Genomic DNA, 15,679 nt, shown 5'->3' with positions numbered 1-15,679 from the left:
GAAGGTGGTGGAAGGAGGTTGGGAAAAATTATCTATTGTGGTCTGAAAAGTTCAGAAAAAGAGCATTAAGTAGTTACCTCAAAAGACAAATATAATATGATTTCACTTATATGTGAAATCTAAAAAACAATCAAAACAGAAACAGACTCATAAATACAGAAACAAACTGATGGTTGCCATTTGGCAGTTATAAAATAGTCACTGGGATATAAATACAGCATAGAGAATATAGTCGATAATATTGTAATAGCTGTGTATGGTGCCAGGTGCGTACTAGACTTATTGGGGGATCACTTTACAAATTATATAAATGTCTAACCACTGTGCTGTACACCTAAAACTAATATAATATTGAATGTCAACTATTAACTGAATAATAATAAAATAGACTACAAAAGAAAAATTACCTCAGGTAAGTTGGAGGAAAGACTAGGGAGAAAAGGCCTCATTAAATAAAAAAGACAGAAAGAAAAAAACAGGTTACCAAGAAAAAGAAAACCTGTTTCCTCTTTACCTTGAAGACTTTCAGCACACAGGTAATGAGCTTTAAAAAACTAGAGTTATGTACCTTTACCCAAAGAACAATACTATAACCACTTTCTCTAAATTTAACCTATAAATTCATTATTTGGTTTGAATTTTCTCAATGCTGTGGTCATTATTCCCTTTTATTTCTTGTTACTCTTTAGCTAGAAAAAGCAACTTTCCCTCCTTTCTTTTACACATAACTTGTTAGTCCTAAACGTTTTTATATGTCATTCCTCTTGATTGGAGTGCCCTTCCATCTACCCTGACAAACTATACCACTTTCTTTTTGTCTTATATTTTTACGATACTTTGTCCATAAATATGTTTCAGACCTTCATTGAATTAACGTAAAAACAATGCATTACAAAGCCTATTCTGTAACGAAACTCTTCAAAGCAATGTGTCCTTTCATTACAAGCACCGAGTTTGTGAATTTTACAACCTATTTTGTTCCAACTAATTTACACCCAATTTTTCACGTCTTCTTGATTCACTCCCCTTTTTTATACCTATTAAAGTGTAAGTTGTTTTCATTAACTTTAACCACTAACTTGGGAAACTGCCAACTCTTCATATTATGCCTATTACCTGGAAATATGTAAAAATCATTATTATTGCTTATTACCCAACACCCAGTAGAGAAACTGGCACAGAGTAGGTGCTCGTAAATACTTGGTGTCTGAATAAAGTGAAATATTTGGTATCTAAAGGAGTTAACGTGACATTTATAAAAGCAATACTGATCTGTGGAACAAGAAAACCACATTTTGAATTACTACCAGCTAATTAATTATGCCAGTCCTTTTTTGTTACAATACGGAGATACACGAATTGAGGACTTAAATTTTTAATTCTGGAAGGTTCAACATTTTGTCTTAAAGAACCTAAATATTGACCATAAGCATCCAAATCTCTTTCTAGTACTCAAATCAAAAAGTTTACCTGCCATCTCCAACTTTTGGTCTGAAACAGTCCTTGGCCAGAAGCCAGGGACTGCTTTTTGCTCACCTAATTGGAGTCCAACTTCGGCCCTTTTCACTCAGCCATCACTTGCAACACGTCCCTCTCACCTCTCCCCGACTTCCCCTCCCCACTCTCCCTCTCACGCCAAACCACACTCGAAACAGGAAACCACAATTCCGCCAGCTCCCGTGGCGACTCGGCAACGCTAAAAGTTGAGGCCACAAGACGCATTTGTAACCACGCGGTTTTCCTCTCTAACCATATGAGGTTTTGTCCAGACAAGACTTTGCTCTCGCAAATCGCTCCAGTCGCCTGGGACTCTGAATCGCAGCCCTCCGCCAGCACTGCGCCGGAAGCCTGGCAAACCCGCCTGCTTCTCCAAACTTCTGAGGACTTCCCAAGCTCATTCCCTCTCCCAGAGACCCCGCCCCGCCCCCCTCCCCGCGGAGGGGCACGCGCATGCCCGGTGCGCGCGTTCTGCCTCGGCCCCCGTCCCGCCTCTGTTCCCCGTGGGCCCTCGCGCGCGGCCTGCGCCGGCTCGCCCCGCCGCCTCGCCCCTCCCGGTCGTTTGCGGGCGCGCGCACCTCCTTGCTCGGGGGAGCCGCGGGACGCGCCTAGCGAGCGGCGATTGGCTGACGCGGTGGCTGCGCGTTGGGCCTGAGAAACTCTGGGCGAACGGGCTGAGTCGGCTCCAGGGCGGTTCCCCGCGCATCCTAGGTAAAAGAGTGGGCTGGGAGGTTTGGGCGCTCGGGACCGGAAGGGTAGGCATAGACCAGCCCTAGAACTTCTGGCCGCAGCCTTCTTGGGGAAGGCGAAGGGGTCGCGCGGAATCTGCACCCAGTAAATGTTGGCCCGTGCGGCCGGGAGTGATGGGGCTCTGATGGAAGGTCAGCGTCGTGGGGGTCTACAGGTCCTCTTTCTGGGTATGATTTCAGCATCTTTCCCTGTTTCCTATGTTTTCTACCGCAATGTTAAGCATTTATTCAAGGGTGTAGGTTTTTATTTTTTCCCTTAGGCGGTGAGTTAGAGGGTACGGGTCCTGGTTCAACCTTTGATTGATTCTGTGCCCTTGAGAGTATTTAATTGTTCTGTATTTCAGGTCTCACTTTTATAAGTTTCGGTAAAGAATGCAGTACTTTTTTTTAGGCACACTGAACCATGCTGTAGAAATATACTGTTAGAATATGTTTGGTTTACAATGTCTCCGGACCCAAATTTCTTTAACTGGAAGGTGACACCACCCAACAGTATTTGCGAAGTACTTTAAGCTCCATGGATGGAAGGAACTGGATAAACACAACATAGCATTATTAGGCAGGATGGTAGGAAGAAAAACTTTCCACAAGAACAGGCTTTTTGAAAAACTCTTTTGGACATTTTATGTAGATTAAATCACAGTGGTTAGACAAAGGTAAGCCAAAAACAACGGGCCAAACAAAACTACGTTTCAAGGAAGTTTATTTTTTTTGTCCTTCCCTAGATAGTTTTAACATACTATCACAAGGTGTTGGCTTTTCAAAGTTTCTCTTAGGGATCTAGTGTGGAACTAAGTTAAAATGACAGTTACATATTCATTTGGGTATCCTATGCAATAGTATACCAGGAAAATTAATTAAAGCTGACTTCTATATTAGGTAAGAGGAATTAAGATATCTCACTGGTGAGAGGTAATAATGGGAAATCAGAAAAATGGACGGGAGATATACACAATTTTCCCTCAGAGGAATAGTTTCTAGAAATCTTTTTAGTGCGTTAATTGTTAAAGGATAATAGACCTACAGAAAGTGCATGAATCATAAGTTTACAGTTCATTGAATTTTCACGAAGTGTATCTAGTACCTAGATCAAGAAAGCATTACTTGCATCCCAGACGCCCCACTTTGTGCCCCCTTCCCAAAGGTAACCATTTTCTCTATTTTTAACATCTATGAATCTGCCTATTAATTTTATGTAAATAGAATCATACAGTATATAGTCCTTTGTGTCTCACTTTTGTTTAGTATCGTACTTGTGAGATTTATACAAGTTATATAGAAGTAGTTTGTTCTTAGGCTGTATAGTATTCCATTTAGTTTTTGGCTATTACCAATAGGGTTTCTAGGAATATTTTTATAAGTATTTTGGTGAATGTACGTATACATATCTGTTGGATATATACCTACTAGCGAAATGGCTTTATTATAGAGTATGCAGATATGTATTTCTGATATAACTACCAAATAGTTTTTCAGATTAGTTATGTCAATTAACACTCCTTTTAGCAGTGTTTTAGAATTCTGGCTCCTCCAAATGTTTACAACACTTATTATTATCTTTTATTTTAGCCATTTTGGTGGGTATATAGTGATATCACATTGGGATTTTTCCCTGATTTCTTAATTACTAATAATATTTAACACTTCTTCATATATTCATTGGCATTTGGATATCCTCTATTGCAGGAGTCATCAAATTTTATGTAAAGGGACAGATAGTAAATATAGGCAGTCCTGGCTTTGTAGGGTTTCAATTAAAGCAGTACTGTGTGAAGCTAGGACTGCCTGTATTTTAGGATTTGCAACCACTATACAGTCTCGGTTGTATTTCTTTCCTATCCTTCTTTCCTTCCCACCTTCCCTTTATTCTTCTTTCTTTTTCTTTCTCTCCCTCCGTCCTCCCTCCCTCCTTTCTTTCCTTCCTTCTGTCCTTCCTTTTTTGCCTGCCGGCTTATCGCCTGCCTTCCCATCCTCCCTTTTCCCTCTCTGCTTTCCTTCTTGTTTCATAGTTTGCTAGCCCCTGGTATGTGGGAAAATGTTTAGTCTTTTCATTGATGGTGGTGAAATTATTAACTGAGATGAACTATATTGGAAACATATAAATACATTTGTACGTTTTAATAATAGTATTAAATAATGTGTGCTGTAGTATTTGGGGATTAAATTTCAAATCCCTAAACATACTTTCTTTGGTTTTTACCAGTTTTACCTCAAGACTAATTAGAGACCTGTTTGATACTTCTCTAAACTATAATTGCTCCTGCTTTTCCCATTCCTTTAAAGTTGAGGAACAAAAGAGAGATAAGAAGTGAGAAAAGAAGATACAACCTTTCTTTGATATTGTATTAAAGGCTAGGGAAGGGATGAATATCCAGACAGTTCTGGACGCTGAGTAAAAAAGGATAAAAAAGGATCAAATACTGTTTGCAACACTTTGCCACGGATATTGTTTTTTGATCTATGTCATCTTGGGCTAGTTTGATTAAAATGTATATCTACCTGATTGAGTATACGCATGATATGGGAAGTAATAGTCAATGGCTTGGAACATGAATCTCAACTGTAGCAACCCTGCCCAGGATGGAAGTTCTCTCTTCTTTAAATGCCCCATTGGGCTGTCCAAATTCATCTTCTCTTACTTTGGGCTCCCTGCCTTTCACTAAGTATCGAAAGTATCAAACTTTTAAAAGTATCAAAAACTTTCTTTCAATACTATTTCAGTCTATGTTAACATTTTTTATAACACTTTTTTTAAGTGGTTTATAGAAGGAATTTGGGTATATATTTAGATATATGCTTATACTGACAGGCTTTTGGGTAATCTCCATCAATGTAATCTTTTCTCTGATATGAATAATTGACTTTTTCCATCTTACTCTATTATTACTGCAAACACAGTTTTAAAATACACCACCAGTCCTCAACTTCCACCATCCAACAACCTACAGCTATCCATGAGCCTTTTGTATATAGAAATTCTAGGTCTAGTTATGCATTTATAGACATATGTATATACACACATATACACATATAATTTGCTAGTATAAATATGTTGCTGTTTTATAATTGCCACATAAAACAATTGTACTTATATACAATGTTTTCACTGCACTCTTGAACCTGAGTTGGAGTTATTACAAATTATTATGGCTGGTAAAGAGCGTGTGCTGTGGAGGGGGCTCACTGACAAGTGAGTCCCCCATCCCTGGCCTCATATAGGAACAAATAGGATTTTTATGTTTAATGGTGTTAGACCTTGACCGATGCTTCTGTATAAATAAGGACATATCTGTCAGTCCAGTGTTATCATGAGCTTCTGAGAAGACCTACCCCTCTAGACATCGCCTGCATTATATTGCCATTGCTACTTCTAGGACTTCATCTTCCAGAATTCCGCTGAGGATAACCCTTGCCTTTTCTGGTTGTAGTTTCTATTTTAAGATACTTCATTTAGGTTACATTTAATTTTATTTACTTTGTTTAAGGCGATTCTTTTTCTCTGCTATGATCTATTATCTGTTGCATTTATACTTAAATAATTTGTACAGTAAATAATTTTGTTCCTATAATGTCCAAGTGCCTGGGCCTGGGGATGGGCAGGGAGGGAGGATAGCTCACTTTCATCTGGCATGCCACCTACAAAGATAGCTTTTGAGTTGATGAGAGAAAAAGTACAGCATTAGTGAATTGGTGCTCATTAGTACTATTATTATTCTCTCTTCCTTTTGAATTTAATGGATTTTGAGACTAAAGGGCTGTTTTAGGGCATTAATTGAAAAAGCAGTGCACTGTGGTGCAAAGAGCACTAGGCCTAAGAGCAGAGTGAGTGTAGCTTATTACTTGTCTTTGTTAACACTTCCTGGAACTTGGCACTCTTTTGTAAAATGAGGTAATTTGACCAAGTATCTCTCATCCTTGGAAATCCTTTCCAAAAGACATGATAGAGAAGCACGGAATTTAGAACTTAGAATTTTAATGACTCCAGAGATCATTTAGGTTACCCTCTCATTATTTTTCAGTGAAAACACTAAGGCCTTGAGAGATTGTATTTAGTCACATTGTTACTAGATCCCAGTTTTCCTGTTATTCCAGTCACTTTTTCCACTGTGCTACTTGTGATAGGCAACCTTCTAAGATAACCCTGCTATTCACACTTTTGTGTAATCCTTTCCCCTGAGGGTAGACTGGATCTAGAAGCTCACTCCTAATAGAATATGGCAAAGTGGTCAGATGTCACTTACGAGATTAGGTTACAAAGGACTATAACTTACTTTTCACTGATACTCTCTCTTGCTTGCCCACTTTGATGAAGCCAGCTTGTTGCCATGTTTTGAGTTGACCTATTTAAAGACTCACCTGTCCAGGAATTGAGGTGAGGTTTTGGCCAAAAGCCTGTGAAGAACTGAGGTTCTCAGTTCAGTAACCCCCTAGGAACTGAATCCTGCTAACAACCACTAAGTGAAGTTGGAAGAACTTGTCCCAGTTAAACCTTGAAATGACTGTATCCCTGGTTGACACTTTAGAGACCCTGAACTGGAGGATTTGGCTAAGCAACACCCAATTCCTCAAACTGTGAGATAACAAATGTGTGTTGTAAGCTGCTGAGTTTTGGGGTAATTTGTTAGGCAGCAATAGATGACTAATGAACTGCTCTTACTGATTTTAGAAAAATTTTAATAAGAAATAGTTCATGCTGAAGTTTTTATGAACATAGCTACAATCTGTTTTTATCATCTTAAATATATCTGAGGATGTTCTTTTTACTTTGGGAAAAGTAAAATAGTAACCATTTAACTATAAATTATGTTTTCTTTGGTTATAACTTAATGGCCAGGTATTTGTTTTATCTCAAAATAGGCAATATAAAGAGATGGCTACTTCGAAGGTTGGTTTGGTTTGGGGATTTCATTAAAGTAGATGACCAATGGGACTAATTTGCATAGAGTTGTTTTGGCAATTGGCGTGACCACTTCTGATTCAGATATTCTCTGTATTGAAGATGTTTTTAATTTAGATTTTATACTGTTTGGGATGTATATAGCCAAGTAATCTACTTTTATTTATCCACAGTTTTTCATTAGGGTGATTTGATTACATATAAATTTCATTTTGTAGTATCCCTAGATTTATAAATTTTGGAAGCTACAAGAGTACAACAGGGATCATTTCTCTGGAACCTTTAATCCTGAATCTTGTTTTATTTTCTGTTGAAAATAAAACATACCAATGTCCCATCTTCATATCTTGAGAGTTCTGCTGTGGAACAAGTTTTGAAAAACTGAAAAAATAAATGAATATATAAATGACATAGATCAGTTAACTTTTTAAAAACTTTATTGTGAAATTTGATACATGTAAAGAAAAGTATATAAAATATATGTGGATAGTTTAAAAAATAAGTTAACACCCATGTAATTACCATTAAAATATTCTGGATTGAATAAGCATTGAAATGGGTAAGTACTTGCTTTGTATATTGTTATTACTTTTTTTAATGCATCCTGAGTATGAGTGCGTGTGTATGAGATGTGATGTGAATTCTGCTTTCAGTGGTTATAATGCTTTATATGTGTCTATTAGATGAAGTTTTTAAATTCTTTTGTTAAAATCTTTGCTCACTGATTTGTGTATGTGTGCTTGATTGAAAATTACTGACAATTTACTGTGTGTTAAATCTTTTTGTGTAATTGTGGATTCTTTTTCTCCCTAGTAATTCTGTTAGTTAGTTAGCTAGTTAGTTAGTTAGTTAATTAAATTTAGGATCTCGTTGTTAGACGCATACACCTTTATACTTTGTCTATCTTCCTATAAATTGGACCTCCCTCTCGCCGCTCCTCACCCCCCCATTAAGAAGTATCCCTTTTTATCTCTGGTAATGCCTTTTGTTTTAAAGTTGTCTGATTTTTTTTTAACTTTTTATTTTAAAATTATTTTAGACTTACAAAAAGTTGCAAAAATAGTACAGAAAGTTCTGTGAACCCTTCATCCCGCTTCTAAAGTTTACACAATGCATAATCACAGTAAATTATCAACACCAAGAAATTAATATTACAATACTCCACTAAGTTATATACTTTATCCACATATCACTAGTTTTTCCATTAGTGCTTTTTTTTTCTGTTCCAGATCCCATGCTTTATTTAGTTGTCATATTTCCCAAGTCTTTTCCAATCTGTGACCTTTTTCTGATTTTGATATAGCTCTGTCAGCCTTCTTTTGGTTAATATGCGCATAGAATTGGATTTTTAAAAATCCAGCAGGACATCTTTGTCTTACAGTTGGAGCATTTGGTAATGGGATCATTTCATCCATTCATATTCTGTATTCCATTTTTCTCTGTTATTTTGAAAATTATATATGCTTTACCATTCTTTTGATGGTTATTATAGAGACTATTGCATCCTGGAATGTATCTTTTCAGACCTTTCTTTATTTCCTTACGTGTGTATATGTGTCTAAAAACATGGTTTTGATTTTTTTTGCTTTTTTATTTTCTTAGTATAATTTCATGCTTTATTATTTTTTAAATAATATTTTATACATATTTCTATGTCAGTATATGTATGCATAGTGTTTATAATATATAATATAGTTATACAAACTATATGAATATATAAAATAACTACATAATAATATATAAAACCATATAAATATATATCTTGGATATATATGTTTGCATCTTTTGCTAGAACATAGATTTCTAGAAGTAGAGTTGTGGAATCAGTTTGCACATTTAAATCTTTAATTAACATTGTGGGGCATTCTTTTTACATTTTAATGGCATAGTTTTTATAAAAATGATATACGCTAATTATAAACTCTTTCAAACAACATAAATAAATAAAAAAGATGACAGTGAAACATTACCCCAAATTCTATCACTCCAATATAAAAAACTTTCATGGAAATCATGTGCACAGCATTCTGTTTCTGTTCTTAGAGTGCTAAATATTAAACAAAAACTACCCATAGGCCCATGTTTGTAAAATTTCACAGCACCAGGAATGAAAATTTTTTTTTGAAGATTCTCAGAAAGAAAACAAAAATAGGCTACTTAAAAAGAAAAAGAATTGAATATACCAGCATCAGTCTTCTTGACCAGCAGCATGAGCTGCTAGAATACAGAGTTGCAATGATCTGAAGTTTTGAAGGATAGTACTTTTCAATCCCAGAATTCTTGGCTAGTCAACGGTCAATGAAATATGGGAGTGGAACAAAGATTTTCAGACCTAGAAAGCCTCAGAAGTTATGCTCTAGCAAAATAAAGTAGTGAAAGAGCTGGAATGTAGGAAACAGTAAATTCAACCCAGGAGAAGGGTGAAATAATGTCACTGGAGGGACAGCTAGCTATATAGCAAGTCTAGTGGGCAGATGGTCCAGATTTCAGAGATGCCTTCTAAGTAAGGTTTCTAGGAAAGAAAGGCAATTTAAGAGCTCATAAACTCTGAGCCTGGAGTTTTCTCTGTAGGAAGGTTTTTTAAACTGCAGATTCAATTTCTTTAACAGATACAGGACTATTCTGGTTATCTATTCTTACTGAATTAGCTTAGGTAGATTGCGTCTTCCGAGGAATTTGTCAGGTTTATGGGTATGAAGTTGTTTGTTACTCTCTTTTTATCTTTTTAGTGTCTGTGGGATCTGTTTAATGTCTTTGTCTTCTTACTGATATTGGCGATTTATATCTTTATTTTTATCTTGACCTGTCTGGCAAAACGTTTATCAATATCATTTCAAAGAACCAGCTTTTGGTGTCATTGATATTTTCTAAGATGATTTTACATTTTCAGTTTTATTGATTTTCGATAACATTTCCTTCCTTCTGCTTGCTTTAGGTTTACTTTTTCTTTTACTTTTGTAGTTTTTTAAAGGTTATAGCTTAAATATTAATGAGAGGCCTTCCTCCTTTCTTTTGATATATGCGTTTAATACTATAAATTTCCCTCCAAGCACTGATTAAGCTACATCCCACAAATTTTGATATGTTGTACTTCCTTTTTATATAGTTCAAAATACTTTAAAATTTTCTGTTACTCTTCTTTTTTGAACCATGGGTTATTTAGAAGTATTGGAGGATTTTCAAATTTTCTGTTATTGATTTCTAGTTTATTTCTGTTGGGGTAAGAAAACATAATTTGTACAATTTCAATTTTTATAAATGTGTTGAGGTTTATTTTATGGACCAGAATAGGATCTTTTCTGTAAATGTGCCTTGTGCTCTTGAAAAGATTGTGTATTCTGCCATGTTGGGTGGAGTTTTCTATAAATATCATTTAGGTCAATTTGATTGATATATTGAGTCTTCTATATCCTTTCTGATTTTTTTGTGTATTTATTCTCCTGATTATCAAGAGAGGCGTGGTGTAGTTTCTAACTACAATTAGGGATTTATCTGATGAGTTTTCATTTTATGTCATATATTTTGACACTCTTATTAAGTACTTACATATTTAGGATTATTTATGTCTTGTTAGTGAATTAAACTCTTAAATGTATGTCTTTAGTCTTGGTGATTTTTGTTGTTTCATTTTGTCTGGTATTAATATAGTAACTCCTGCTTTCTTTTAATTAGTATTCGCACACTTTTTTTTTCACTGTGCTTTATTATCTCAAATAATAGATAATTAAGACAGGGTAATTTGTAGGATATTTTCGTTTTGTGTTGATGGGTTCAGAACACATACATAAGGGGACAGAATATAGCATCTCAGCATACTAAATACCTTAAGCTGAAGGAATTTGAGAAATGACAGATACAGGAGGGACTCTGTCACCTCCCCATTTCCCCTAAAGCCCGTCATGTAAGATCCTCATGTCAGAGGTGCCCTCCCTATATCTGGAGGGAAGAAGCATTCTTATCTCCAGAGACAAAGGGATAGGGACACCTAAAGGAATCCAGATCCCTCGGCTCCTGTACCCTTTGTCCTATCACATTTTTTCCCACCACTTTCCACTCTTCATCAGGCCTGGTATAAAAAAAGGTATAACCATTTCTTCGGGTCTTCATTTCTTTGTGAAGGCAACCATGTCATGTAAAACTTACATTAAATAAATTTGTATGCTTTTCTTCTGTTAATCTGTGTTGGTCAGTTTAATCTTCATGTCCAGCAAGGGATCCTAAGAGGATCTAAAAAAAGTTTTTCCTCTCCTACAGCATGCATTTTCTTATTTATGTATTTATTTATTTTAAATAATGTTTTGATCTTAGGAAGTAATATTTTATCAAGTATGACCTAAGATTCTGTATCTTTATGTTAGGATATAATGATAAAAGTGTTAATCACATCATTTGAAAACTTTTTACATTATTACTCTACTTTTGGTTGGGATTTGAATGGTAATTTCTTATAGATACTGTTTCTATTCGACTGTTAAACTGCTGTTTTGCATTAAGTCTTAACCAGATACATGTAACTTTAAAAATTTTTAAATGTTTAAATTCCTTTTAATGAAGTATTTCCTGAAGTATGACAGACTTCTTTAAGCAGGATGTCTTGAAACTAATTAGTACTATAATACTTTTATTATCTTTTAAATTTAATGTAAATTGAAGCCATTTCCTTACTTTATGTCAAACAGCTTATTACCAGCATGGGAGCTACAGATATTATGTGATATAGCTTATGATATCCCAAAGTAGAACATTTTATTCAGTGGCATGAGCTGGCACAGTGGGCAAGATTTTTCTAATTCATTTGGGCAAGTGAACTGTAGCTTAGGAGGTTCATATACAAAACTCAATGAGTTTCTTTGTCATTCTTCACTTGGTAGGAAACTCAGTTTAGGATTTTAGTAGCTTAATTTCTATTGTCTGTTTCATGCAGTGATTGATTTTCATCTTAGTTTAAATTAAAGTCTAAGTTCATATCTTTAAATGCCTATGTTTTTGTTAACAATTTTAGAATTAAAATCTCATTTGAAATATTTCATTACATGATTACTACTGGTTGGTTCTAGAAGCTCATATTTGGTCTACATGTAAATACATGTAAAAAATTAGAGAAATTTTCTTCATTAAAATTTTTTGGAATAATTTTTCTTCTAATATATGTTCTTAATTTTAGGAAGTACTTTATGAAAAACAAAAGGCTACATTATTTGCCTATTAGTAGATAAAAATTTAGACTACTCTAATATTGCCATATTTAATATTCATGGGATTTTTAAAAGCTGCCATAAAGATATTCCTGCTAGTGCTATTCATAACACTACTATGAAATTGCTATCCAATGGAATATTAAATAACCATTGAAGTGATTTGAAGAAAAATGTTTCTGACATAATATTACAAAAAATCAAGTATGTGTGGACATAGATTACACATATGTAAAACAAAAATGACAAAAGGACCACACTAAGGTTTTAAGAATATATTTTGGTACTGAATATAGGAGGTGTTCTTTTTTCCTTCTTTCTACGTTTTTTTTTTTAGTGTATTCTGGACTATTTTCTGTATAATACTGTCATTTGGGCAGTGCCTAGAAATTACATCTCTAATTTTTTTTCGATCATTGTTGCTGTGGGAGCAATTTAAACTTTGGAATCGCCCCAATGGCATGAGGGGAGGATCACGGTACAGAAGTGTTGTTAGCATTTTTCCTCCATTCTTCCTCATTGATGCAGTGAAGAATCACAGGTCAGTGAGATTTAGAACATATTTATTAAAAGTATATTTTAGAAAGACAAAGCACACTTCGAGGAGAAACATGGTTTAGCAAGAGAACTGTAACAACTATGAAAAATAAATTTCTGTTGTTCGTAAGCCATCCAGTCTATGGTATTTTTGTTATAGCAGCCCAAACGTTCTAATACAGATCTCATCTCTTCCTTACCTCGGTAGGATTTTTGCTCTCCCTTGACATTACCCCATGGCACTTGCAGCTTGGGTTTTTGCCACTGATTTCTTCATTGGTGGGGCAGACAAGAATTGACTTAAAGTATGTGAGAGGTACAAGACACACAAATTTTTCTCTAACCTATTTTTTCAGCATCATCAGTGTCTGCTCTTCACCCAAGGCTATAGTCTTCTTCTCCACCAATCTTCTTTCAAGACAGCTGGCACTTGCATGGATTTCTCGAAGTTTTTGGTTTGTTCCTTGGGTCCATAGTGCTCTCTCTTCTAGTTTTTCTAGGTTGATTTTGGGGGAGAGAACCAGCGATATTTTAGTTCAAATCACTGTCTTAAGGCTTCCTAATTTCTGAATAAAACTTCCTTCGGAAAAAAAAATCCAACCTTGGTCTTAACTGAGGAGGAAACAGTTTTATTTCTTGCTCTTATAAACAGAATAAACAGTTTATTCTTAGGGTCTAGGTAAGAGTAGTTTTAATAAACCAGTAACTTTAAGTATCTGGCAGTTACCAAGGATAGCAGAAAACTAGTGTTGGGTTACCTGTGGGATATGATTCTTGCTTTAGCAGCCTTACTACCTGTCTTCCTGTCATTGATACTCTCCTCAGGTCAGGTAAAAAATCTGAAATAATAATTTAAAAACTAGTTTATTAAACAAAAGAAAGTTCATTGCTTCAAATTTTTAGCCTCTCATGACATCCCAGTGGAAGAAAAATTAAAAACAATTTGATTTGATAAAAAATACCGTGAACAATAAAGAAAAGCTATAAGGTTGAAAATATTAAATATAGTAAAATAAGCCTACAACTTCATAAAAAAATTTACATTGTTTATTTAAAATATATACTCTTGAAAGATAAATAAAAATTAAATTAAAATTTAAAAATATGTGCTCTTTTGCTAAGTACTGTGCTCAATAGGCACTAGAGATATGAATTAGTGCAGTATTAAATCTTTATTAAGATTTTAATGTATGATAACATTCCTGTGAATTGACATTCCAGAGTAGTAGACCAATTAACTTTGATTTTAAATAAATCAACAACATAAAGAGAAATATACTTAAATTATGTATCGAGTTTATGCACAGATGTGGAATAAGAACAACATTAAGAGGAAAAAGCTGTTGATTGTTACTCTTCATATCGGCACTTACGGCGCTTATGCTGGAGCTTGATTACAGTGGGCTGTCATTAAATTAAATTTATATACTTTGTGTCATGATTCAAAAATAAGTGAGTTTAATTTGAAGTTTACTTACATCAGTGATTAGAATGTTTTTATATTGTTTTAAGAGTACATATTTAAAAATAGTTACTAAAGATGGAACTTTTAACAGTCTCTAAGTCTTTATAACATTAAAATCTTTCATTATATGATTTATTATTGGGGAAAGGTCAACGAAGTGTTTAGAAACCCTGCTTATGTTTTTGTCTATATCTCCCCGTTTGTTATTATGACCATAGGAACTTTGAAGAGAGTTTTGCTTGCAGGTTATTGCTCCATACTTATCTTTGTGGAGTGACTATTGTGTGTTTTATCTTCTTCTTTAAAGGAACAGAGTGAATACTAAATTTGTCCTTTGCAGAATAAACTGCCACTATTCTTTTTCCTATGGAAACATTTATAAGATGTTGAAGAAATCCTGAGTATTCAAAAATATCACTGATCAAATAGAAAATGTTAGCATATTGATTAGGAAAAAATATTGTCATTACCTGTTACCAGTGAAAAGCTGGCCTTTTTCAATTTTGTTTAATTTACTATAAAATCAGTTAAAAAGACTGAAACATAACCTCTAGAATTGTTTGTATATTTCTCCACTAGATGGAGCTGTGTACTAATGTTATTGCTTTGTAGCAAACAAGGGCATACACAGCTTTATCTGTGGTGATACAGGCATTCCTCGTTTTATTGCACTTGGCTTTATTGCATGTCACAGATATTTCGTTTTTTAACAAACTGAAGATAAGACCTTCCACCAGCAAAAAAGATTACACATGCTGAGGCTCAGATGATGGTTAGCATTTTTCAGCAATAAAGTATTTTTAATTAAGGTATATACATTGTTTAAGACATAATGCTAATGTACATTTAATAGACTACAATATAGTGTAAATATAACTTGTATATGCACTGGGAAACTAAAAAAATTTTGTGTCTTGCCTTATTGTGGTAATCTAAAACCAAACCTACAATATTTCCAAGGTATGCCTGTATTACTAAGGTTAAACTTATGTAACCCATCTGTTAATACAATTAAATAATTTGTCTATTTATTGTATAACTATGGGTAAATAGAATTTTACCCCTTCTATATAAAAATGTTATTTACCATTCATCACTGGAGGATGTGTACAGTTAATTTTTTGGTACAGTTGCTAAGTTTCTCTTGGTCTCTTCTTAAACTTAGTATATTAATGGCTAAAAAATAATTTAAAAAATTCACTATAAAGTTGCAGTTACCTTAAATGGCTTCCACTTAACTATTCGCCAGAATAACTGAAGTTCTGCTTTCCCTTGGTATAAACATACTGACTGATGCCTGTGTTAGGCTTAGTGCTCAGAGTAGTACACTGACTTCTTG

At 34.6% G+C, this 15,679-nt stretch overlaps 2 protein-coding genes across 9 annotated transcripts in view; one reads left to right on the top strand and one right to left on the bottom strand.

The window, feature by feature from the left end:
* The window catches only part of SLC25A21 (solute carrier family 25 member 21), a 448,213-nt gene extending 446,347 nt beyond the window's left edge, over positions 1-1,866 (bottom strand). The window contains exon 1 of the mRNA XM_025047932.1: positions 1,751-1,866. The gene's annotated coding sequence lies outside the window, so the exon portion shown is untranslated. The remainder of the gene's footprint in view (positions 1-1,750) is intronic.
* Positions 1,867-2,074: 208 nt separating this feature from the next.
* MIPOL1 (mirror-image polydactyly 1) overlaps positions 2,075-15,679 on the top strand; it is a 260,822-nt gene continuing 247,217 nt past the window's right edge. The window contains exon 1 of one of the 8 annotated variants that reach the window (XM_006913461.3): positions 2,075-2,208. Coding sequence is in view for 2 of the 8 variants with exons in the window: in XM_025047928.1 (XP_024903696.1) it covers positions 2,336-2,414 (79 nt within the window). In the remaining 6 variants the exon portion in view is untranslated. The other 7 variants (XM_025047929.1, XM_025047925.1, XM_025047931.1 and 4 more) reach the window with 7 other exon arrangements.

This window comes from Pteropus alecto, unplaced genomic scaffold (genome assembly GCF_000325575.1).
Source record: "Pteropus alecto unplaced genomic scaffold, ASM32557v1 scaffold104, whole genome shotgun sequence".
Lineage (NCBI taxonomy): Eukaryota > Metazoa > Chordata > Mammalia > Chiroptera > Pteropodidae > Pteropus > Pteropus alecto.
The sequence above is the reverse complement of the archived record's forward strand: the minus strand, read 5'-3'. Positions and strand labels throughout refer to the sequence as shown.